Here is a 25,205-nt window from a genome sequence, read left to right as displayed (position 1 = left end):
TGATCTGTTAGGTCTGCAAGGCTGGGGTAAGTGAGCAGCAAGCTAAAATGTTCCATATCAGATATCAGATCTTCACAAAAGAAAATGGATTGGAAGTTTTAATAGAAGTGTCTGTTCAATATTAAAAATATGTTTTAATGCTTCTCTTGTTTACTAAAATAAGGAAACCTGAAACTTCTTTGACAAAAAGGTTTGGATGCAAGCTAATTTTTTTTTTACCTTAAAAGTGTTACTTAGGAATTGCATACAACCCTGAGTACTGCTTATTTTGTCAATGTATTGAAGTGTTGTGGAGATTCAAAATGCATTCTTGACTATCTTAGAGTCTTTTGAGTGTTTAATATGGACCACAATGTGAATATACAGTTGCTTGTGTCTTCCCACAAGTTTTGCTATTCACAAGCCTAATTTTAATCCTATAATATCTGGTATTTGTTGGCTGAAACACTGTCTGGTTGTTTTGCTTTTTTTTTTTTTTTTTGATAGGAGAAGTTGGTGGGTTAATATGTGGTCAATGCTAACAGCTTCTCTGTGAATAACCTACCAGCCTTCCATAGAAGGTGTGGAACTCTCCCATGGCATTTGAGGTGTAGAGAGACAAACACCATTGGAAGCCAGCCTATGGAATGTTCAGCACAACAAAGAACATTGTGTGTCTGGAATGATGCTGCTCTGGACTCTCAAAAAATGAACAAACCAACCAAAAAACCCCTTTGTCTCTGACTTAAACGTGCATGTGGCTTTATTCTGCTGCTATGTCTTCTCAATCTTAGAAATATTCATAGGTAGGAAATGGAAATTCTTGGTCAGAGATGAACCTTCCTCTCTCCCCCACCTGCTGGGGAAGATGAGTTGTCTGTCCCTCTCCCACTGTGCCACCAGGAGTAACCTCTTCCCAGCACACATTTGTGACAGATCAATTTAAGTAAAAATGCCTGTTCCAGTCTTAGTATATGATAAAGTACAGACTAAGGGCAAGGCTGGCAAATAACCCAGTCCAGCTTCCTGAATGTTATGGCAAGATATTTACATGAGCGGAGCAGTACAGAAGACTTTGAGATTTATACCTTCTAGACACAATGACTGCATATCAAGAGTAACGGAATTTTTGCTTTTAATATGGATATCATCTCTGCCATTAATTAGTAGAAATTAAGTTTTCAACTGATTTAATAATTTAAATGAGTTTAAATGTGAATTTGTTTATGAAGGAAAGTTTAATATGAATGAAGCTAACATGGTGCTCTGTAAACTGACTAGAGTTCAGTTCAGAGATTCTAGATTTAGACAGTCATTCTTAGTTTTGGACCATTTACAGTGTCATGACCATGAGAAGAGGATTTAGCATAGGGTTTCTTTTACATACCTGCTACGTTGGGGAAAAGAAGCAAAAAAAATCAGGGCATTTATTTTGCACAGAGCCGGTATGCTTTTGATAACAAAACAGTTTTATTTTAAAAAAAGGAAAAAGAAAAGAGATATTTTTGGCAGAGGTAATGCGAGCTCGTTGCTCGCTTCCCGGCGCCGGCCGCCCCTCTCCGTGGTGCTGAAGCGCTCCCGCCGCCCCCGAGGGTGCGCGCCGTGCGCGGAGGGCCCGCCCTGCATCCTCCGCCCCTACATCCCCTGCTGCTGCTGCATCCCCATTCCTACATCCTTCCTCCCTGCATCGGAGGCCCCTTCATTCGGCCCCTTCCCTGCATCCCCCTTCCCTGCATCCCCCTTCCCTGCATCCCCCGCTCCCGCATCCGCTCCCCCCCGATCCGCCGCCGCCGCTGCGGCTCCAGCGCCGCCCCCGCCGCGCAGCGCCGGGCGGGCTCCGGCGGGGCTCCATGGCGGAGCGCGGGGCCTGAGGCGGCGGCATGGAGGCGGATTTCACCGCCTTCGGGAGCCCGCTGTGCGGCGAGGTCAAGCGCTTCTGCCGGCGGGTGCGGGAGACGTACCGGGAGATCCAGGAGGACCTGACGCCCTACAAGGATGATCGCTACTACCGGTACTGCGGGCGCGGCTCCGCCGGCAGCGGGGCCGAGCGGGGGCGAGCGGGGGAGGGTGCCGGGCATCACACGGGGACCCCCCGGCTGGGCCCCCGGGAGCGGCCGCCCGGCCCCGGGGCTGCTCCGGGCAAGCGCCCGGATCCATCCCGCAGCCCGGCGGCCCCGCTGCTCCGCCCGGGAGATGTGCTCTGGCAGAGCCCCCCCCGATCGGACAGCCCCACGCCTCTCTTCCTGCCCTCACCTGTTAACAGCCATACACAGGCAATTTCCATCTGCGTCCCTCCGTGCTACCGCTTTTCCACTGCCGTAGCAAGCAAGGATGTGTTCTAGAGGCAGCCGCGAAACAATCCTGGAACGGGGTAAGAATAGATTAGGAAAATGAGAGTGGTTGGCAAAGGTTGAGGTCAGAAGGGACAGATACACTGCCTGGGCTACACCCACATTTCTTCAGAGCCTTGCTATGTCTGCTGTTTCTGTGACTGACCACTGATGGCTGGAGAGATGGATGGTTTGAGATTACACAAGGCTAGGAAGGGCTCCAAGGGTATTGGGCACCTCGGTTATAAATTAAAGGAATTTTTGAATTGGAGGAAGTTTCTGAAAAAGTCCAATGAACATCAGGAGAAACAGGTGCCAGGAACTATGCAGAGAATGGATGCTGTTCAGCTACACAAATACAAGCTGGGGAAGAGTTATATGACATTTTTGTCTTAAAAGGGTATAGAAATTGTAATCTTTTATAAAATAGCCTCTTTCAACAATGACGTTGTCTTGCACACATGAAGAAGGTAAATGTACAGCAGAAGCATAAGATGTGAGAGTTACACCACTTACTTTAGTCAACACTCCAGACCTTAGTGCAAGCTATGTCCAATTCTGAACACCACACTTCAAGGGCCTGTCAGTGGAAGAGAGGATAAGACAGTGATCTGGATAATCAAAAGTCTTGAAAGCATAGCTTTGAGGAAAATTTGAGATTACTCCCCTAAAACAGCAAACATTGAAGTTGGAGGAATAGGAATTTCTGTAAAGAGAAACTTCATGTTCATCTTGGACAAAACAGTACAGAGTAATATTCACTGAGGCAATAAAAGTTCTTGTTAGACATCAAGAAAAAAAATCTGAATGGGAAGGATGGCAAAACACTACAAGAAAGGATTATCCAGAGAGACTCCAGTATCTCCATCATTGGAGGGTTTTAAAAACTTTTGACAAATAACATCCCAGGAAAGTCTTAGATCCGGCAGATGCTGTCCTAAGACAGAGGGAAGGATGAGGTATCTTGTAAGGTCTCTTTCAGCTCTATTTTACTGTGCATCTGGGCAGTCTGCTTCTGCACAGCACTCCAGCTGTTCTGCTTAAGTCATTTGACTTCAGAACGTGGTTCTTCCCAGCGAAGGGGCAGGTGGTCCATTAGATTGAGTTTGTCTCATTATTCACAACATCAAAGACTACAGAGTCACAGAGCTTGGAAACACTGACAGCTTGGCAGAATCTAGTAAAACCATGGTCTTTCCTGGCAAAACAGTGGTTCCTTACACTTGAGTGTGGTGTAAGAAGCCATGGGAGGTGATAAGGAGTGATGGCAATGTATGTACCTGTGTGCATCTGGCAGCACAATGAGGAATTTTGGTACTAGAATGGAGAAAGACGGGAGGCATTAACTTGTTGAATTAACAAATAAGAGGTCCTGGGAGAGGCATTTGTTCAGCTTTATTTCTAGAAGAATCCTGAGCTCTCCAAGATAAACTATTATTAATTCATTTTTATGACTTAAGAGTGTATGGCGGGACTTTCTGCATTGAAAAGAAAAGTTGCTACCTCAGTGAATCAAATGAGCTTGCAGAGTTAGTGCTACACTGCTCTTTCCTCAGTGACAATACCCCAAGAGGTATCAGCTGCAGGTCATCTAGAATGAAATGGAGTAATACTGGACTCTTAGCATGGAAATAATACTTCCTGACTTACAAGTCATGCTAGTAATTCCCTGCATTCCCAAGATCTTAACCTAAGTGACCTGGTGTAAAGTGAGTTACTGCCACTGCATACCTGCTGTTCTGGTGAGTGCTTCCCCTCAGCACCATGGGTGGATGTAGCAATGGCACCTTGCTTTTTAGATTCCTGGTGTGAAGGAGGGTTCCTTGATGCTACCACACAATCTTCTTACAGGCAACTCCCACTTACAGGAAGGAGAATTAGATTTTTGATCCTCTTGTCCCTCTTTGTTTTACTCAGGACGTTTGGTTCAGGTTATAAATGAGCACACTCTGGGATGTAACTTTACTTAAAGTGGAGACTTTACTTCTCAAGTGGCAACTCCCCTGCTTCTCTAAGGCATTAGACTATGAAAACAGCTTAGTACCAATTTTACTAAAACACATTTTTATCTCTTTGACGTGCTAGCAGTGAGATACCAAAGCTTACCAGAAGATACCAGGCTTCCCAGTCAGCTGACAGATATTTTTCAGCGGGAATTTCATAACTCTATCACCTAGCTGGTGTTGAAGAGTCCAGCTTGCTGAAAACATTTTGAAGAATTGAAGAGCAGGAGGGTGTCCAAATTGTGGTCTGACATCAGAGTTGCATAACTGCAACATGGCATTCCTGAAAAATCAATTTCTAGGTTAATGAACATGTCCCACTGGCCAATCAGCTTATACAGGGAAGCACAGTGTTGATGCTGAATTTAATAATAATACTGAGACTGAGATAAATGTCCTTCAATCTGCCCTGCTTTACACAAGGGATAAACTTTAAACTCCTATAATGTAGTAATATGACATTTTGTACATCAAAAGGAAAATACTATACATAGGACATCACGAAAAGTATTTTTTAACTTGCAGCTTTAATTAATGCTTGATGTTACACAGACAATCTTCAAACCATATGGGAAAATTTCACTGACTGTGGTTCTGCTCCTTTGGCAAAAAGACCTGAGAATACCACATCATTTGACTCAGCAATAAAGAGAAGCTGTTCATTTTTCCTTAGAGAACTGGTACCTGTGTGCTTCTGAGGAGAAACCTCAAATTGCCAGAGAAGGCTGTTGTGATAAAATATACATTTCTTCACACCAATATGCATCTTCTACTAGGGCTAAAGTGCAAGTCTGTGAGAAGCCGTGGGGTCAACAAGACCCAGTCTAATTCCTGGAAGGTTCATGCTGCCTTCAGCCTTGACCCAGGCAGGATCTTCAGGCTGCTCTGAGCCACAGCTGGTACCCTTCTCTTGTTCTTTCAGGGTCCTGGCAATCGGAAGAACCTGAAAAACCCCAATGGGAAGTATATAGCTAGGGCCAGAAGGCTTGAAACAGAGAGGAGGATGAGACTAACACTGTAGCTTTATGATTGCTTCAAATTGCCATAAGCTGGCTCTGTGGCTGGAAAAAGCCATCATAGCTCTCATTTCCCTGGTCACACATTTCTGCTCTTTCCTCATCTGCCTACAATTAATCCTTTATCTGCACACTGACTGAGCAACTGATTCCTAAGTGACCTTTAACTCAGATGATTTCCATTATTTGATTCATCAGTGCACTGCACTAACATGAGTGTTGGCAAAATTGAAAGAGCTCCAGCTAGAGAGGCTGGATTTCACCTGTTGTCACTGGAGCTGTGACTCTGTAGCTGTGAGCCATGAAAGTGTAAACTGGCCATGAAAGTACAGCTTTAGTGCTGAGGTGTTCAGTTTAAGTAGAATCCCAGCTGAGTGAGCATTTAGCCTCCTGTTGACAGCTCAGTCTGCTTCTCTTGCAAGCCTCATTCATCCATCACACACTGTCCAGCTCCTACAACCAATGAGGCAGACAGCAGCTGCTTGCACTATTTCATCCCAGAGCAGGTCAGACAAGGCACTCAGTGGCATCTTCTTGGAAGAAGCAGAGACTGACTGACTGTGAAGAGAGAGGAGTTTCACAGTGCCTTCCCACCAAGTGTTTAGGTTGTGAACTCAGTGCCAAAATTTTTACAAAAAATAGCATGAAATGTATATGTTTACAGTGTATTCACAATCCTTCGAAGGTTGGTAGAGAGCAAAGAGAAATGTGATCCCATTTGAAGTCAGCTGGATTACAAGCTCTGCCACCCACACAGTTCTCCAAGTGACTTTTGGCAAGGCTCAGACTCTCTGTGCTTCAAGTTTTCCTACCTACTCAATGAGAATAATATAGTTTTGGTTTGAGGATAATAAACTGAAGTTAGTGAGACACCTGAGTGCCAGAGGGATTGGAGCAGTCCTTGGAACAGCTCAGTTGTGAGCACATAAATAGACTTGTAACTGCAGAGAGTCATAACTCCATAACCACGCTTCCCAGAACACTGGGAATGGTCACAGATGCTGTAAGCACTGCTCCATCATCTTCTGGCTGGGGAGAACTTGTTGGAGAAGCCTGAAGTGTGCTGAAAGCAGCACAATGTATGTCATAGTCATCCATGACCTAATGGCCAATTGTGGCTTGGCAGTGATGATAACTTGTTCCGAGCAGATACACTTTGTTAAGTTGTCCTGATTACTCAAAGCTTTATATTCTTTCCCCCAGTTAATTCCTGTCTACAGTTTAAACTCTTGTTGATTTAAAATGTGTGAACACCTTTTCTTCACTAATTGGTACTATGTATTTCTCAAGGCAGCTGTCTTTATGAGATTGCCAAGTGATCATCAGTGCTGTAAATGTATCCCATCACTGATGGGATAAATACCAGTATCAATGACTAAATTAATTCCCAGCATGTTTTTAGGTTCAGTGGTGTTACACAAGAGTGGTATATTGGGTCCCAGAGGTCACAAGTAATGACATAACTGCCCCTAGAGTAATGGAATAAAATTAATAATATTATTAATCCTACGTACTTTTAAAAAGGAAATGCAATAAGACCATTGCATTTGGACTCATCTAAGTAAGCTTTTAATGAAATTATTTAACCGTTGAAGAGATAATTTTTAAATTATTTGTTGACTGATCTATCTAAGCATTTCTTTGGGGGTCAATCCAAAGTGGTTCTGCCTTCTGTATATGACAAACACCAAAGCCAGGCAGTTACTCTGAATTTCATTCAAGACTACACATAAGGTATTCCCACATGTTTTAGTAACTGTGGTGCTGACTTTCTATGAGCAGATGTTAGAGTTATCAAAAATTAGTACAAAACATAGTTTGGCTAACCCTTACACCTTCCTACTCTTTGCCATCACTACCCAGGTTGACAATCTTTGTTGACTAGTCTTAGGACATTTAACAGAAATTCAGAACAGAAATCCAACTTTATCTTAACATTGTGCAAGAACAGAACACTGTTGGGTGTGAACTAGAGATTTTTATTACATAGTGTGTTTAAAGTAGTCGCTTACTCCTAGGATTTAATTTCTCTTGCTCGTGAGCTGACTGAATTCTCTGCAAACACAACACATCAATCACATCCCTTGAATACCACAAAGCTTTGTGCAGATGACTGCAGTGACAGCATTTTAATTCCACTGAAAGAGCTGGTAAACAAATTGGTTATGACCCAGGTGGGCACTAAACATGTGAGTGTTCAGCATGGATACGTCACACTGGGCCTTTTGCCTAAAATTGACAGGTTTAGACTGGATTCAGAACCACTTCTGTGTCCCAAGTATTTTCTGTTTATACGGTTAAATTTCCCTCTGCTACCGGGGGTTGCTACTACTACAGCACAAACTGATAAAACACACTAGAAATGTGGAAAATACTGCTTTTATCCTGACACAATGACATGTGTGGCCCATAACCAACAGTATGAGGTTCAACTAGACCAAACTCTGGGCTCTACACTTTGGTCACAACCCCAGGCAGTGCTACAGGCTGAGGAAGAGTGGCTGGGAAGTGCCCTGGCAGAAAAGGACCTGTGGATGCTGGTCAGCAGCTGAACGTGACCCAGCTGTGCCCAGGTGGCCAAGAAGGCCGATGGCATCCTGGCCTGGATCAGCAATGGTGTGGCCAGCAGGAGCAGGGCAGGGATTGTCCCCCTGTACTCAGCACCGGTGAGGCTGCGTCTCAAATCCCATGATCAGTTCTGGGCCCATCACTGCAGGGAGGACACTGAGGGGCTGGAGCATGTCCAGGGAAGGGCAACGGAGCTGGGGAAGGGTCTGGAGCACAAGTCCTGTGAGGAGCAGCTGAGGGAACTGGGAGTGTTTAGTCTACAGAAAAGGAGGCTCAGGGAGACCTCATAGCTCTCTACAGCCCGGTGAGGGTTGGTCTCTTTTCCAAGGAACCAGACACAGGACAAGATGAAATGGCTTCACGCTGCACCTGAGGAGGTTCAGCTTGGACATTAGGGGGAATATTTTCACAGAAAGGGTGAGTAGGCATTGGAACGGGCTGTCCAGGGAGATGGTGAAGTCACCATCTTTAAAGGTGTTTAAGAAAAGACTGACGTGGCATTCCGTGCCATGGTGTAGCAGACACCGTGGTGTTAGGTCATAGGCTGCACTCGCTGATCTTGCGGATCCTTTTCCAACCTAGCTGGTTCTCTTATTCTGTGTTACTGTCATTTTGAACCCGCAGGCCAGGACCAGCCGTGTGCCGGCGCTGCAAGCCGGCTCACCAAAGATAAGCTGGCGCCCTATCGCACTCCCTGCCGAGGGGTCTCTCCCGAGGGATCTCTCCCGCTCTCCCTCTCCCACACCGGGTCTCTCCCGGTCTCTCTCCCGCCGCCCCGGCGGAGCGCGGGCCCGTGTCCCCTCAGGCTCGCCGTAGCTCCCCCGCCCCCCCGCCTCTGTTCCCCCGCGGCCGGGACGCGGCGGGGCCCGTGACGTGTGGGGGCCGCGTGGCGGCCGCGCGGTGACGCACGCGGAAGGCGTCGCGCGGCGCCGGCTGTGCCACGGCGGCGGCGGCGGCGCGCGGAGGAGGTGCCGGCAGCGCGCGCGCGGCGCCGCCATGGAGCCGTGAGTGGGGGCGGGGGGCGCGGGGGGCGCGCGAGCCTGAGGGGCGCCGGTTCGCCCGGGTCCCGGTCCGGGAGCACAAACCGCGCTCTGTGAGGGAGGAGCGGAGTGTTGTCATTGACGGAATCACAGAACGGGCGGGCTCGGAAGGCACCGCGGTCATTGAGCGTGTGGTCCAGCCCGCCTGCTCCGGCAGGGTCCGTCCTGGAGCACGCGGCACGGGATTGTGTCCTGACGGGTCTCGGGTATCTCCAGGGAGGGAGAGCCCTCAGTCTCTTTGGGCGGCCTGAGTGTAATTCGGTTTATACAGGTTATCCTCGCTAGGGAAATCAGCTCGCCGAGGGTTAAATGAATGTTTCTGAGGTTGTGGTTCGCCGCTCAGAGCCCCGAGGGTGACTGTCCTTTTCTTTAGGTGAACGCTGTGAGTTTGCCTTGTACATGGCGAATAAAACCTCCCCCCAACCCCGCTATCTTCACTCTCAGATTGCTTGTTAAAAGAAAAAGAAAAAACTTGTTTTCCCGGATATTTCTTGGCATGGACCATGAAATGCATGACCAAGAGCCATAGCCGTGATTAATTATTCAGACTTAAATGAATACAACGGACAACAACTAAAAAACCAAAAAAGCCAAACCCACCCTGTGCACACATACAAAGGTAAAGCGTAGCCATGTTTATCTGTCAGTTGCCATGTAGATGTTCTATGTAGTACTGACAATGTTAATTTTATGCCTCTTTTTGTCTATTCACGTGCTGCCTTATTAGCTATTAACCCTTGTGGAATACATTTGCAAGAAGAAATTCAAGGTCTTCTGAGGGACACCAAAGCCGGCAATGTATTTAAACCATGAGCAAGTGCAGGGTGTATGGATAGCCCCAGTACTGTCAACGTAGGTAGAATATATAATTATTCAAATCAAAGTGGATTTGATGGTTCTATTTGGGAGAGAGCCTAAAATAGAGAAGAGCATTTGGAGGCAGAGATGTTGAGGCTAGAAAAGCTGCTGTGCATAAAAGCAAGCTATTTCTGATTTTAGTATCAACTCTGTGCCTACATACTGCTTAATCTCAGTTTCACCACAGCTTTCCCTTCTTTAAAGTCAGTCTTTAGCGAAAACTGCTATATAATAGGCTCTGTTTCTCATGATGGTCTTCATGAAAGACTTTGTTGTGCAGTCATGAGAAATGATTTGAAGGTGAGGAATATCCTGAGGAACATTTTGCTGACCCTTTGGAGACTTTAGTCTTTACTCCAAAAGCAAGATGTAACCCTCCTTTACATCTCACATATGAATGGCTCCTGAAAGATTGCAGTAGTTTTGAGTGTGTGTTTCCAAAGTTAACTCTCACAGGCTGCACTAGAGCAGTTTAGTTTTACTGACTGCTATTTGAGACATGTAAGTATACAATTTCTCTGTTTGTATCTCAGTGTTTTCTCCTCCTTTGCAGTCAGTTTCAGACAAAGTTAATTATAAACCACTCTGAATTAGGGTAAAGCTGAGTGTAGGTGGTAAAAGCTGCCTGAAAGACCTGCAGACAGTTGGATGCCTGGTCTTGAGCTTTGGACTGCTGTGGTTGGGCTGATTAAAGTATCTTCCACTTGGCTTGGTAAAGCAAAGCACAATTCTTTACTTGTTTGAACAGGTGCATCCAGAGGGAGTAATCTTTTTTGATTTTCCTATAAATGCGTTTCCAACATTTCATTTCTTTCTTGGGCATTTCAAATGTAAGATAGAGGCTCTCAGTGGGGCATCACCAACTTGCACTTAGGTATGTTCATAAACTTTATGTAATCTCTTTCCAAAAGGCAGGTGTTAAACAGTGAACTCAGGGGAAGGTGATTTGACCTGCTTTGTGTGTCAGCTGGTGGTAGGTGCAAGGAGACACTTAAATCTGCACAAGGAAGTTCTGCAGCTGCAGCAAGGGGCAATGGAGCATGCATCACCTGATAGGAATGCTGTAAATTGTGGCCTGCCCTCATGAGAAATGCAGTTAAGGTTTGGCTGAGTTCTTGCATTTGCTGTGACTAAAAGTGTCCACGTTGCCTTGCTGACCTCTAAAGCAGCACATTCGGTCCGGGGCTTAAATGAGACTTGAGTAGTACAGGTGTGAGTGAAAGGAAAACACGGGGTGTGTCCCTGCTCTCTGTGTCTCCACTCTTGGCGGGGGAGGTAGGTGTACACCTACCCATTCCAACTACTAGGTGTTCACCATCTGGAGAGCAGCTGGAATAAAGAATGAGCCAATGTCTGGAACGTGTTCTTCAAAAGCTCACATCTCCTCTGGCCTCTGTGTAAACCAAGGTGCTAATTGCCAGTGGTTGTAACACTCTTGCCTGGGTGAGGAACTGGTGGCTTTCCTGTAAGGAGTGCGGGGAGGGAGCTGCTTCTCATGTCCACATCATGCATTTTGAAATGTCTGCAATGCAAAAACTTTGAAATTAGGGAAGTTCTGAAAAGAACCAGGAACATGCACAGCAAGTCAGAAGTATCCTGCATCAGCCTGTAGCTGTCAAGTGGATGCCCAGATGTGAGCTGTTCAGACAGCACAAGTGTATGTTATGCATAACTGCAAACATGGTACCCTTCCAGCTGTCAGCTGTGCTCAAGCCATGGACTTTCCTGTGTTGAGAGATCCTCAGTGTGTGCTCTGCCATGAAGCATTTGGTATCCACTTGAACTCTTACAGTTAATTTAGGCATGTCCACATTTTATGTACTGTTTTTATATGTCAGGGATTTTCTTGCTAAGATTAATACTTTGGTATCTCAAGATAATATCCCATACTTGGTGTACTTGGGGACACCAGGTCATCTGTGGAACTGAAGGAGCCCCTGGAGCTGATGGAAAAATGCACTTTAATTAGTTGTTTTAGAACTATTACAGATTTAACAGCTTTAACATGGTTTAAGTGCATGAAGGCTGAGGTTTTAAGACGTTGGTGTAATAAAAATACTGCAGTTGCATCCCTGCAAAAGTTGTGCAGACAAGTTCTGCTTTGAAATGCCTCTATTTGTGGTTTTAAAAGTCAACTTAAAACCCTATTTGTCTATGAGGCTTCTGTGTGCTGATCTGATATTACTTTTATGGTAATTACTTGGTTGTTTCGCGTATGGTTTGCCTTTTTTGGCTGTACAGTCAGCTCTTCTGACCTCTAGACTGATGCAGAGTTTCTGCTGTGTGTAAAGGTGTGTGGCAAGTGTTTTGCAGGTGCTGTGCCTGGAGTCTTGCACAGCCAGTTTGTGCAGGCTTGTAACATTTGCAGCTTCTTGCTTGCAGTTCTCATTACTTCTGTGGGGTTTTCCTCCCTTCCCCACCTCCTTTCTGTGTTAATAAAGATTTGAATCTCTCAAACTACAGTAAAGAAATAATGCAAATTGGTTTTGGTAGTGCTTCATTTGGGGAAAATGCAGTGATTCTCAAAGAAAACAGAGGTTGTTGTTATTAAATCTTTGTAGTGGTTTAAAGTGAATTGTTTGCCTTGCTTTAAGGGCTGCCATGCATGCAGCTCATGGTACCTGGTCCTAGAGTTCAGGCTGGGCTTATGGGGAGGATTTCACCACCTCTTCTGCAATTCTTTGTTAATGTGGTGAACCAGTAAGAGCACCATTCAGCTGGTGAAAAGAAGAAAGAAGTTTTATTGCAAGCTAAAAGGGAGTGCTGTCATTAAAGTCTTAAAGTTTTATTTCTTTCCATGATGGTGCTCCTACAAATGTATTGAAAAACACCACCACCCCCCCATCAGCCCCCCTAGTCCTGTAGCTTTCCCATGTAAACTGTACAGATTCCTATGATCATACCTCCTGGAACAGCAGTGGAAAGTCAGGTATGTGGTGGCTCAGTTCTGGTGTAACTCAAGAGGAAATGTTTGCTGTGTTTTGAAGCATGGTGGATTTGTCCACCTTATGTAAGATTAGTTATTTATTCATATTTCCCTTAGGCTAACAGAACTGTTTTCCAGGGAATGCAGTTGGTATTTTCAATGCACACCACACCCCTGCCCCCGTTTTGTCTTTACCCTAATGATAACCACCAACGCATAGTGCAGGAGATGTCATTGCTTGTATGTGTATTTGTATTTAGGTGTCCAATTGCAAACCTGAGTTCAGGTTTTTATTTCCCAAGCTTTGGTGGAGCTCAGACAAGAGTTCAAAGCCTGAGCATGCAGATCTAGCAGATCTGGAGTTCTGCCCTGCTCCTTGTTAGGGATGATTCTGCTAGGTTGAAATATATTTATAGGATATAGACAGCTCATCAAGATCCTGTGCAGGTAACTGAGTTGTTAGTGATGTCTGTCCCTTTAGATTGAGCTCTCATTGCAGGAGACATAGGGTCTTGGATGTTTAAGTTATTAATGTATGAAATAACACAAACAGCCTTTTCTCCCTTTAAGAAAGGCTTTCTGTTGCTCAAGTTTTAGGACAATAGAAAAAATTCATACATTTTGGAGCACAGATGTGTGCATATATACATGTGTTTAATAATTCCTGTTATCTTTGCTCTGTGAAGCAGCATTAATATATTTTTTGTTAGTGTTACATGTTACCTCAGTGTTTGGTTTAATTTTCTTTGTTGAAGAATGAATGGAGTTTATTTACTGTCCCTTTAGAAATATGACAGACACTAATTCTGTGGTTTCTTTTGCTTCCTGTAGGCTGGCCCCGATGCGATTGTATACGCTGTCCAAAAGGCATTTTGTTCTGGTCTTTGTAGTATTCTTTATTTGTTTTGGTCTGACAGTCTTCATAGGAATAGCAGGTAAGGATGTTCTCTTTTTAAAAGATTACAGTTCTCATATACTTTGTCTAAACCTGTTGGTATTTACAGATGTATTTAAATGCTAATGAGCTTACTGCTCCTGAGATGTCTGAGGAAGCCTTTGTCTTGACAGAGACAGGGAAGTTTTTCTTCTATCTCACTTTTTCATAGAAGTAGTGCCTACAAAGACTTGGTATTTGCAACTGCTTTGCAGGGGAGAGACAATAAAAGGAAACAAGCAGATTCACTGCAACATAATTTTTCAGCAGACTGCTACATTAATTGTTTTCCTTTGTATTTCTATATGTAAGATAATAGTGCTAATACTTGATTTCCTGTGAGGAAACTCATAACTGTTTGTAAAGCCTTCTAAATGCTTGGGTGATAGATGCCATATAAATACAAAATATTTTAGTGTAAAAATATGAACTTCACTTGTCAAATGTATATGAGCTTAGATCTCTGGTTTCAGAGATCTTTGTGAGAGTCCTGACATGACCTGGGAGGCTTAAGCACATAAAGCCTGGGTAGTCATCCTGGAGATCAGAGAGATTTGTGCTAGTCTGGTCAACAAAGATGCAGCGTCACTAGGGAGTTGAAAAGCATGGGACCCTTCTTTATTTCATGCCAGAGGGCTTTTCCAGGGCTAAAACATACTTGAAAAATAAGTCAGTGTGCTCGCCTAGCAGTGTTAAATGTACTGATACTCTTCTGTCAGAAGAGCTTTATCAGTACAGAAGTGACAGGGAAAAGGAGAGTGGCTGGTGCTCATCAAGCAACCCACCCCTATATAAGAATTACTTTAGCTTGCTACCATCTTCCTCTGCTTTACTGCTGACTTCCACATCACTCAGCATGTCCAGTGTGTCCCTCTCTGACACTTTTTGGCCTGTTGGGTTTGTCTCTGCTCTGCCCTGTCCTTCACCTCCTTTAGAGTGAGAAGGGCTCCTAGGCCTCGGAGCCATCCAGCCCTGCCTGACTTGGAAAGAAGGGTGGGTTAATTGGAGGCAGCTGTTTGGGCTTTTTATGCCCATCTGTGCCTTGTAGGCAGTACATTTTTCAAAATAGCCTTCAATAATAAAATTTGTCTGAGAAATAAAATGTTCTTTCTTGCTGTTTGATTTATTATAGTAGCCAAAGGTCTAAACTGGATTTCAGTTCATAAAGGTTAACCACTGATATTCCTGTGACTTGCTGAAGGGTGCTGAAGAGCATTATTTGGCCACTAAAATACTGCATCAACACATTTGCAAAAATGCATGTTATGATAAAGGGGAGAAAACCGGAATTATTTAATTTAGTGTAATTGGGCTATTTGGCTTTAAAATTGAACAATATTTATAGTTGTGTACTTATACTGCCAGGCTGCAAGAAATGAAAGAAAATTGTTTTATGTAAGACTAGGCAATGCTCCTGGAAGAGAAAACTGAGTGTTTTGTTCTTGATCAGTAGCAGAACCTGAGAGGGAGCTGTGCTGGTGTACTGTGTCTGCATGCAGAGAAATCTGGTGCTGTGGTCACCTTTGGCCCAGGGGACTTGTCTGCTGTAACCAGCACTTGGTCATCTGTACCATGCTGTGGTCCCAGGCCTTGCCTGTGATCCCCTTCAGGAGCTGGCATGGCTGTGGGATTCTTGTCCTTGTGAGACTGGTTTGTTGGACAGTTTGGCTAACAGTGTTCATTATTATAACTGAAATGTTTTTAAAAGAATGCTGTTTACCTTGGGAGGAGATCCACTGAACAATTACTGTGATATTCCCCACAGCTTTTGTTGACAGCTGCTTGCTTCCTGTGAGTAGAGGGAGGGGCCCTAACAAGAGAATGGTCCCTCGTTAGAGAGTACAATCTGAGTAAAGCTCACCAAACCCACTAAGTAAATGAAAGTGTGGGAGATGCATCCATATTTTCTGTGCTACTTAAATGTGCCATTGCCCACACCCAACATCTGTACCTGCAGTTTGGAAAGCTTGGCAGAACTCTTGATTTTCATCTGAGAAATCAGTTTGATTGGAGATGGATGCTGCTCTTACAGTTCCTGTAACCCAAAGCAGACACAGACTTGTTTGGACTTTTTTCCAAGTTGCACTCACTTTCTTTCTCTTTTCACAATGGGTCTGTGTTATCTTTGGGGTGAGACAAGTTCAGAGAAAATCCAAGGTGCAGAACTCATTTTGGTAGCTGTGCAGTTCATCAACTCAGGGTAGTTCTTTGCCTTTATCTGTTATTATGTTAAGTGAGCAAGAGTAAAAGAAAAACAGTAAGTATTTAAATTAGTCTCCATTTGTAAGTAACACAGCCACAGCATCATTTTGTTTCAAAAGCTTTTATTTATCACTTGCTAGAGAACAAGCAGTTATAGCACTAGAGCTTCATTATTTGTTTGGTTGCTGTTCTTAAAAACTTTGACTGTGATTTCTCTGTGCCAACATTGGTTCGTATCTTACAATTAAGAAAATAAAAACCCTTAAAAAGGCTATTTCTAGTTGTTTTGTCAAGACCTAATTACTGATATATGATGACTTACCAACGGTGAGAACCTACTGAAACTCAGTTTTGCTTTTTAAAACAAAAAATGCCTTTCAAAAATCTGGTTTATATGTACTCGAGAGCTGAAAAGTTCAATGATGCTGAACTGACTTTATAGTGAGTGGCTGTTAGTGATGTTGCACTGCAATTCTTATATGAAAGTCTAGCTGTGATGGCTGAAATTCTTAATTTTTTTCTTTTAAGTCTGTAAGATGGTTAATATTGTTATTAGAGTGGTTGTAGGAGCCCAAGCAGTGCTGCATGTTTAGAGCTGTCATGACAGCTAATCCATCTTGGACAGAGTGATCCTATGCTGCTCATTTATAAACTTCCTTCTTTTCGATTCTTTCTTTGTAGTAACTTTGAAATGTTTGGTCTGTGAGAAACTGCTTTTCTTGCCTAATTTTTTAGTACTGAGCTTGCAATTGAAAGAGCATATTTTGAGGGTTAAAAAAATCCATTAAATTGCCGGACTAAATATATACAGAGAGAGACCATTTGGACAGAAGGATCTTCCTAGCCCAAGTGCAGGTGTATATGTCTTGCTCATGTCCCTACCTGCCATACATCTTCTCTGTGTGTTCACAGCCTGCTGTGTAGACACAGATGTTTTCCTGCTCTTCCTTGTCACTTTCCTGGTTTACTCCTTGTGTGTTTTGTATACATAAAAACACAAACACATGTGCATTCTTCTTGTCCTCAGTACTTCGTGCTCCTACATGCCTAAAGGGAAATTGTACCACTGTCTGGAGCCACTTTATCAGGGGTTACAAAGAAGATCAGGCTTTTCTCAGAGGTGCAGCATAAGCTGGAGCAGAAGAAATTCCAGCTAGATCTTAGGACATTTTTCCTACTGTAGTGGTAGTTAAAAACTGGAACAGGTTTCACAGACAGGTTGTGGGAGTCTCTGTCCTTAAAGATGTTAAAGACTTAACTGGACATGGCCCTCAGCAGCCTCAGATGATTGAACAAGGGGGTTCTGTAGCTGAGTGCTTTCATGACTGCATTCCTATAAAATCCTGGGAGATATATATACATATATAGATAGATAAAGATAGAGATATATATGAATAAAAAACTACTACTAAAATTGTAGTAGTTTAGAGTACACATTCAGGGCTTTTGATGTGGAGTTCTTGACTTATAATTTACTTTATTTAATGATGTGTAGAAATACCATGGCAGAGATGCTTAAAGGAATATGCAGGTCAAATTTATAAATTATATTGAGATATCTGAGTGCTTTACCCTTTATCTGAAAAGTGGAATACTATTTACCTTCTTTGCAGAAGGTATTTTGTACAGTCTTTTGAAAACCTATATTTACATCATCGCTTGTATGTATACTTCAATATTATTTTCTTTCTTCCTTCTTATATATTGTGTAGGTCCTAATGTAATTGAAACTTCTGTAGCAAGAACTGACTTAAATAACAGCCTAAAGGTAAGAGTTACTAAATATTGTTGGATTATATGAGTGGCTTTATTTGATGTTAGTGATGTTAAACATTTCTCTCCTTCCCCCCCAGTCATTTTAAATATTTAAACTTTTACTGCAGAATGTCTTAGTGGTGCTTTCCAGTTTGAAGCTGATCATGCAATATTGTACTACCACTGTGTTACTTCATGAATAGCCAGCAGCAATTTCTGGTCTCTTACTGTTGGGAGCAGGTCAGATAGAGATTTCTAGGGTGTTTCTGCACAGCAGTTTCTGATAAAGAAGCATGTGAGTTTTCCTCTGGTGAATTAATGTTGGAGATTCTTGTAGGGGTTCAGAAATAGAAACTGAGAACATGCATTGAAAAACGATGCACTCAGTGGCAACTAATGCTATCTCTCTTGTGATTTCCCTTTCTATCATCTGTAAAGAAATATTTCTTGTTAATTGTTAGCTATCATGTGACCAAGACATGGGATCTGGCTTTGTATTTTGATTCTCAGTTCTTGCATTTTTGTTTGTCTAACTCTTCATTGTCAACCTGATGTCCAAAGTATTTTTTGTGAAAGAAAGGGCTAAAAAGGTTTTTTGTGTGTTTTTTTTTAAGTGCATTTCCTTTAAATACACCGGGACACTGCTTTTTTTTTTTTTTTTTTTTTTTTTTTTTTTTTTTTTTTTTTTTTTACCTCCCAGTCACCTATATGTGTTTGGATTGATACAGTACTGTGGGTGGGAAGCCCATCTTGGTTTCACATTAGAGAAGTCTTTCCTGCATGTAGGTTTTATCTGTTAATGACACCTTTGATTCTTTTGAACTCAGTGGGGAATTTTTAGAAAACCTAGTGCAAAATAGGACTTTTTTGTAATTATAGTTTAAAAAGTTTAAAACTGTGTAGCAGATAAGGCCCACAAATCTGGCTTTTGATGTAAAATTCTAAATGTTATTTCTTAAATTCAAGCTAGGCCCCAGGATTTTGGTTTTCACATCTGAACTTTTCTGTTTTATTGCTGCTGCTTTTATAAGGTTTAGGTAGTTGTACCTTTCCTTACTTCAGTGCTTTGCAAAATATGTGTGCTGTTTAAGCTACTTCTGTGGAAGACTTCTTTGTGAGATGCTTATCACGCTGTCCACAGAGTAGCACATACAAATCTCTTCTCAAAAACATTGTCACAAACATAATTATCATGCCTTTCATTATTGTAGCTACAGATATGTCATGTAGCAGTGTAATGGCTGTGCTAACCTTGTGGGGTTTCTTACAGCTGAAGCCATTTAATTTAAGTTCGCCACCACTGTCAACTTACAACCAGCAGCTGTGGCTGACCTGTGTGGTTGAGTTGGATCAGCACGATGGTGAGAATCTGACCTAATTCTCAGGAAACTGCTATAGCAACCTGTCTGTTGTACCTTTAATTCCATCTGTCACACACATGATCCTGTTGCTTTCTGGCTGTGGTTGGTGGGTTTCTCCTCTGATGGGCTTTTCTTCCACCTCACCCCCCTCCCTTCATAAAGAGATGGACAGCACTGATTGAATTGTAAGCAACAGGAGTAGGGGACAAATTGTTTGTTATTTTTGTGAAAACAATAGTATCTAGATAATCTGTGTATTTCCTTCTTCATTTTGGGGGAAATTAGATGTGTAGATTGTAATGGTATTGATTTTTCAATACAGCTTCCCTGGATATATGTGAGAAATACTTTATTAGTAATTGTTAATCTGTAGATTCAGTACAGGCCTATGTATAAAAATACTGTACCCTACTCCAGTAATGTATAGCTGGTAAGTCTGAGTAGTATTTGGATAGCATGTTTTAAACAATTTTGGAACTCTATTTGAGGTTTAATTTCTGCAAGTAGCAATAGATTAATGTTTGCTGTTTTAATTGCAGTATCCCTCAAGAAAAATGTGACTATGACAGTCAGAGTGCTGGGAGTGGTGAAGGATGGAAGCACACCATACGTTAACAACCAAGTTCACAATCGGACGAGGTTACTCACTTGTGCACAAGTATGCACTTGCTTAAACAAAACTCTGGTGCAGGGCATTTTCTTTAAATCTGTGTGCATGCTAATTTACAAATTTGCAAATAAGAATTTACCTGTTAAACATGTCTCAGGAAAGACTCTACAGGACAGTTTTATTTGTAATGGCAACGTAGGCGGTAATGCTGACAAGTCACCTTCCTGTCCATCATTTTTCTGTTCAGTTCTGTGACTTGTGTCTTTTGACTGTTACAGACTCCTCTTGTTAGAGTTACTCTTTGTCAGGAAAGCAGGGGGTCCTGTTCAGTCACCTAAACAGGTTTAGCAGCACTGAAGAAAGGGATGTTGTAGCAAAAGATTTGATATGGGGTTCCTGAGGAGAGAAAAATTCTTCTCCAACACCTTGTAGAATCTGCTTGAAATCAGCTGGCAACTGTGTTCTGAAAAAGCCACATTTTTTGCCAGTGTGAAGAAACATTTGGAGATTCTAATGTAATTTTCACTGAAATTTTTAAGCTTGAAGACATTCAAAACAGCTTCTCCTTCTTTAGGAAGGACATAGCTGAAGTTTTTAATGATAAGCATATATAGTAAATCAAGTATTTTCTTTTTATATAGATACATGTACATATCTATGAAATTTGCAGAAATTAATTAATACTGCTCCGTTAGATTTAATTACACAGTCAAGAGAGAATATAATTCGCTTTTCTCCTGTTAACTTTTTAAGTGAGTTAGTGTAAGGTAGGCCCATCTCACCAGTGTGAGTTAGTGACAGAGTTATTTGGTTCCATCCTGGTGCTGCAAGCGTTGCTGTCACTGGCTCAGGTGAAAAGCTGGCACTTCTAATTGAGTTTATTGTTCAGCCACTGATCCACCTGACTCACTTTAGCAGTTTCCTCTGCTCTCTCTGGTACCTTTCAAGAAAGTCTTGATTAGACTGACTGAGAGTGGTGAGATATATAATAAATATCATCAATATTAGACCATTTAGGAGCAAATTTTCCAGCCTATACTAACAGTGCATATTCTGGAATAATTTGAAGACTTCTAATTTCTGTTCTCTGTGTGTGTTCACAGAAATGCAGTGAAATCATTGTTGCTCACCTGGGCTACCTGAACTACACTCAGTACAACATATTTGTTAGCTTTGAAGATCGGAACAAGTTAGCATCCACCATCCAGAATATTACTTTCACAGTAAGTTTAAAGGTTTAGTCTGTTAAAAGAAGTCTCTTTAATGCTGTATTAAAGTGTGCTTTAACTGTAACAAAAAAGTATCAGATTTTTGAAGATAAATAAAAAAATGCATAAAAATTATTTTTTCTGTCACTACTGATGTCAGAGCTGTTATAGAATTTACTGTTGATAAGGGTCAAGACTAAATTTTTTAACTCCAAAAGGAAAAAAATTCTCTCAGAACTACTGCTGCTGTATTCTGTAATAGATAAATTTAGTCTGAATGCTGGGAGATATTTTTTACAATAGGCAAGCTAGATTAGAACATCCAGTTTTCTGCATTTGCTTATAGAGATACTGCCTATCTGCAGGATGGTATTTTTTTTTCAGCCTCTCCAGGAGGTGTATTTGAATTAGCAAAGTTTTCCAGACTTCATAAAAGTGTGAACTGGAAAGGTTTAACTAAGTCAAAGGAAAATGAAGAGATTTTTTTTGAGGAGCACTGTGCTTATGAGGAAGAGAATTGGTTTTTTTCAGCTAACACAAGCAGGTTACTAAAATAATTCACTCAAATGCTCTCCAGTGGAATAACTATCTCAGTTAATAGTGCTTTATATAGTGTGTATTGATTGACTCCAGAAAGCCATTTAGAAACATTTGCATTGGGAGAAAAGGGAACTAAACCAAGTTTATAATACAGATTACTCTGGTATATTTACCTGTATACAGCATTCACTGTGTCAGAGCAGGTAGCAACCAAAATCATTTTTCCTGTAAAGGAAAAATATTTTTAACATACCAAATTAACTTCTAAATATTAGTATTTTTAATACTCCAGTGCTTAAAGAATATAATAATAAAAAAAAAAAAGCTCTAAGGGGAAAAATCCCCTAGGCTTGCAAACCCTTTCTTTAGTTCCAGATTTCAAAATAGAACATAGTATTGGGGCATTTATAGCTGTACAGTTTTTTATCTTCCTTTGCAGGCTGCCTTTAAGGCAAACCTGTATGCAATCCCAAAACAACTTCAACCCAAACTTTCCTGCAGCAACTAAAATTGTCACATTTATTTCTTTATTACAATTGTTTGTGGTGATCTCAGTTGAAATCAATGGATTGCCTTTTGTATAATAAGTTTCTCTACATATAATTTTCGTTCTACATTTACAGTTTAAAAAGACAAGACAGATGTTGACAGATTTAATACATTGAAAGGTAAAGCTTGTTCAGGTGAGCAGAGCATGTGTTTGCCAGGGAGCTTACATTTCAAAAATGGCTTCAGAAGCATGCCAGGTATGAGATAAATTGTCAACAGAGCAGAGTTTATGTAAACTGACATGTTATAATTAATATCTATGCCTTCTAATAACTAGAGTAGAAGAAGGAGGCTTTCCTCCTTAACTTGTGTAAAGATTTCTGTGTTTCTGGTAAGCTACTTATCCTTCCTTTACATAATTTTCTCTTTTTGAACTTCTGAGACAAGTGAGTAAGCTTTAAGAACAGACTCCTGACAGGAAGTACACCTGTACCTTTCTGACTTCTTCATTATCAATTTATGCATCTGACCCTGGTAGTACAGAGCAACACACTGGATTTACTCATTTATTGGCATTCAGACTTTGATTGAAAGTGCAGTGAGATCAATGGAGACTATCCTATTTGTCCTGAGAGTGCTTTACATAAGACAGCACTATGTTAGGAAGTGGCAGGATAAAAGAGAAGCAAGGTTATTAGGCTGCTTTTCTTATCTTTTTGTCAGATTGTCCTGTGATTACAAATTTATCTTTATTTTTCCATGGTGACACAGTGGAATTTGGTTATACCTTTAAATTTTGAAAAGCCACAGAACTTTTCAGTATCTGCAGTAAAGTGCTGATTATTGATGTCATATGTAGTTTGTCAGAATATTACTCATTGGGCTCTTCTGTTTTCTTGTAGTGGAAGACCTACAATCCAACCTTTTCCCAAGTGGAGATTTGGTTCCGATTTGTCTTTGTAGTTCTTACTTTTATGGTCACGGTAAGAGTCCTTTGCAGCTTTTCTGGAGTTTATTGTGTAGACAGCTGATAACAGTGCTCTGTGATGCTGTGTTTAGGAATTTAACCCCAGGCAGCAAAGTTGACATGTCACTGACTGGGTGTAAAAATGTTTCTGAAATATTAATGTAGTTGCTGCTTTTATGTTTTTACAAGTGGTATTGAAGGGATATTAAGAAAATAGGATAAGTGGGAAAACTTGTTTTTCTAAACTCTGGGTTTGGATTAAACAGAAAAAAATTGCTTAGACAAAGGAGATTGTGATGACAAAAGGAAAGTATTATTTTGCAGTGTAGGTAGGCTCAGGAACAGGATGGCCAGAGTGTGGGCTGCTTGACCTTGATCTAATATGAAAGTTATCACTGCCTTGCATGTGAGCATGGGCCAGATGACCTCCAGAGGTCCCTTACAACCTAAATTATGCTATGATTTAGGTGATGTCTCCTCTCTAACCTGTCTTGGCTCCTGGAAAAGAAGTGTTTGGAAAAAAAGCCAACATAAAATCAAAAATCCTGAACTTTCAGAATAGGGACACCACAGTACTACATGCTTCCGTAGCATTTTTCTTTCAGGTGATGTTGCTCAGGTAATTGTGAATATAAAATGCAATCTGCTTTTTTAGAAAGTGAGTTCAAGTGGAAGTCATTGATAGTGTGTGATCAGTAACAAGGCAACATCCTTTTCTTCATATGTTGTTGATTTTCAGGTACTGGCTGCTTCACTTCCCAGCTTACTTGAGAAAAAAGTAATTTGCATTGGGGTCACTGAGCAAACTTGAAATAGAAACTAGGTGACCTAGTGTTCATTTTACAGTGTTCTCAGTGCAAAGGCCTCATGAAGTAGCCTTGGCAGTGTGCTCAACTCTGCCCTAGCTCTGGTTAAACCATTGAAGGCTGTATTCCTTCCTTACAAATTGTTGTTGTTTTACAGTGTCTGTTTGCACATTCCCTGCGGAAATTCTCCATGAGAGACTGGGGTATTGAACAGAAATGGATGTCCATCCTACTGCCTCTCTTGCTGCTTTACAATGGTAGTTGTATCCTTGAATTTTTGGAAAGGCACCATTTTAAAACAGAAGCAGAAAAGGAAGAGACAAAAAGAGGAGGCAAAATGGAATTTCTCCTTGAACTTATAAGCAGTTGTTTATAAAGCATCAGAAAACTAAATTTAAAAAAAACCAGCCCTTTCCAAGTGTAGCAAATTCAAGGGCATGAGTGGGTGGATTTTGTTCTTCTCAGTCACATGGATGTCAACTATTTATTTAAAGCTCTGATTGGAAGAGGTGCTTGCCATACTTAACCTTTCAATTTCTGTTTGTCTGCTGTCTTCATTTTTCAGATATTCACACTTTAGTTAAAAATGGAGGCTACTTTTGGTCCAGTAAAAAAATTCTGCACTTTCTAGCAGTACCAAAAGAATATTTGCATCTTATTTATACAATATTTTTTTAGATTGTCACCATTAACAGTAGTTTAATAGAAAGTCAAATAAAACCTAAAATCCTCTAGAAATGTTGGCAACCATTCAAGATTATTCCTACAGCAGAGTGGATTGCTGCTGGAGGCACCATTTTCTTTGTTACTTTATTGAAAATAAAGGAAGCTCCAGTTTCATTTACTGGGGTAAATTGAAAAAATCTAGGCTTTTTTTTTGTTCTGCTGAACTTAGATTTTGCTTTACTTTTCATACTGAAAGGCTTTTTTTCTCTCTGTTTAGCCTTTTTTATGTTGTTGTTTTGTTACAGATCCATTTTTCCCCCTTTCTTTTCTGGTGAACAGCTGGTTTCCTGGAATGCTGGATGATCTATTCCAGTCACTGTTTCTGTGTGCATTGTTGTTGTTCTGGCTTTGTGTTTACCATGGTATAAGAGTACAGGTAAGAGATGCAACAGTATCTTCTACTTACTGAGGAGACAGGACTTGTTTTGTTCAGTTCTCTCAAAAGGTGACAAAAATGAAATCAAATTCTTAGAAAACAAACATTTATTTTATTCATAAAGTACAATGTGACATATGAAGCTTTGGAGTTAGAATGATTTATGGTGAAGTAGATTATTTTGAGTCAACCAAGCCTAAATGCAATAGATGAGATAGTTGTCAGAATTATGATGCCATTATGCTTCATTCTTGCTTGAAGAGTTTTGATGTTGTATGTGGTAGTTGATTGGTTTTTTTTAAACTAATTTAAAATACTACATAAGAGAAATAGGAATCCTGGAGTCTATGCCTGTATTTGCATTATCAGTGAAATATGTGGGACCTTATAAATAGGATGCTCCAACTCTAATTCATCTTATTAACACAAATGATGATACAATATAATGTCTTCTTTAGTCACTTGTGCAGGATTAAAATACAAAAGATAAGTCTCTTAATCCAGTTCACAT

The 25,205-nt window shown here is 41.4% G+C and overlaps 1 protein-coding gene across 2 annotated transcripts in view; it reads left to right on the top strand.

Moving 5' to 3' along the window:
- Window positions 1-1,859: 1,859 nt before the first annotated feature.
- Window positions 1,860-25,205, top strand: part of TMEM181 (transmembrane protein 181) — a 33,675-nt gene continuing 10,329 nt past the window's right edge. The window contains exons 1-9 of one of the 2 annotated variants that reach the window (XM_058801097.1): window positions 1,860-1,990; window positions 13,552-13,655; window positions 17,569-17,624; window positions 18,882-18,972; window positions 19,512-19,630; window positions 20,686-20,805; window positions 22,722-22,802; window positions 23,750-23,849; window positions 24,564-24,694. In XM_058801097.1, the coding sequence (XP_058657080.1) occupies window positions 1,860-1,990; window positions 13,552-13,655; window positions 17,569-17,624; window positions 18,882-18,972; window positions 19,512-19,630; window positions 20,686-20,805; window positions 22,722-22,802; window positions 23,750-23,849; window positions 24,564-24,694 (933 nt within the window). Of the gene's footprint in view, window positions 1,991-8,813; window positions 8,901-13,551; window positions 13,656-17,568; window positions 17,625-18,881; window positions 18,973-19,511; window positions 19,631-20,685; window positions 20,806-22,721; window positions 22,803-23,749; window positions 23,850-24,563; window positions 24,695-25,205 lie in introns of those variants that run through there. The other variant, XM_058801098.1, reaches the window with a different exon arrangement.

This window comes from Ammospiza caudacuta, chromosome 3 (genome assembly GCF_027887145.1).
Source record: "Ammospiza caudacuta isolate bAmmCau1 chromosome 3, bAmmCau1.pri, whole genome shotgun sequence".
Lineage (NCBI taxonomy): Eukaryota > Metazoa > Chordata > Aves > Passeriformes > Passerellidae > Ammospiza > Ammospiza caudacuta.
This window is presented reverse-complemented; position numbering and strand designations above follow the sequence as displayed.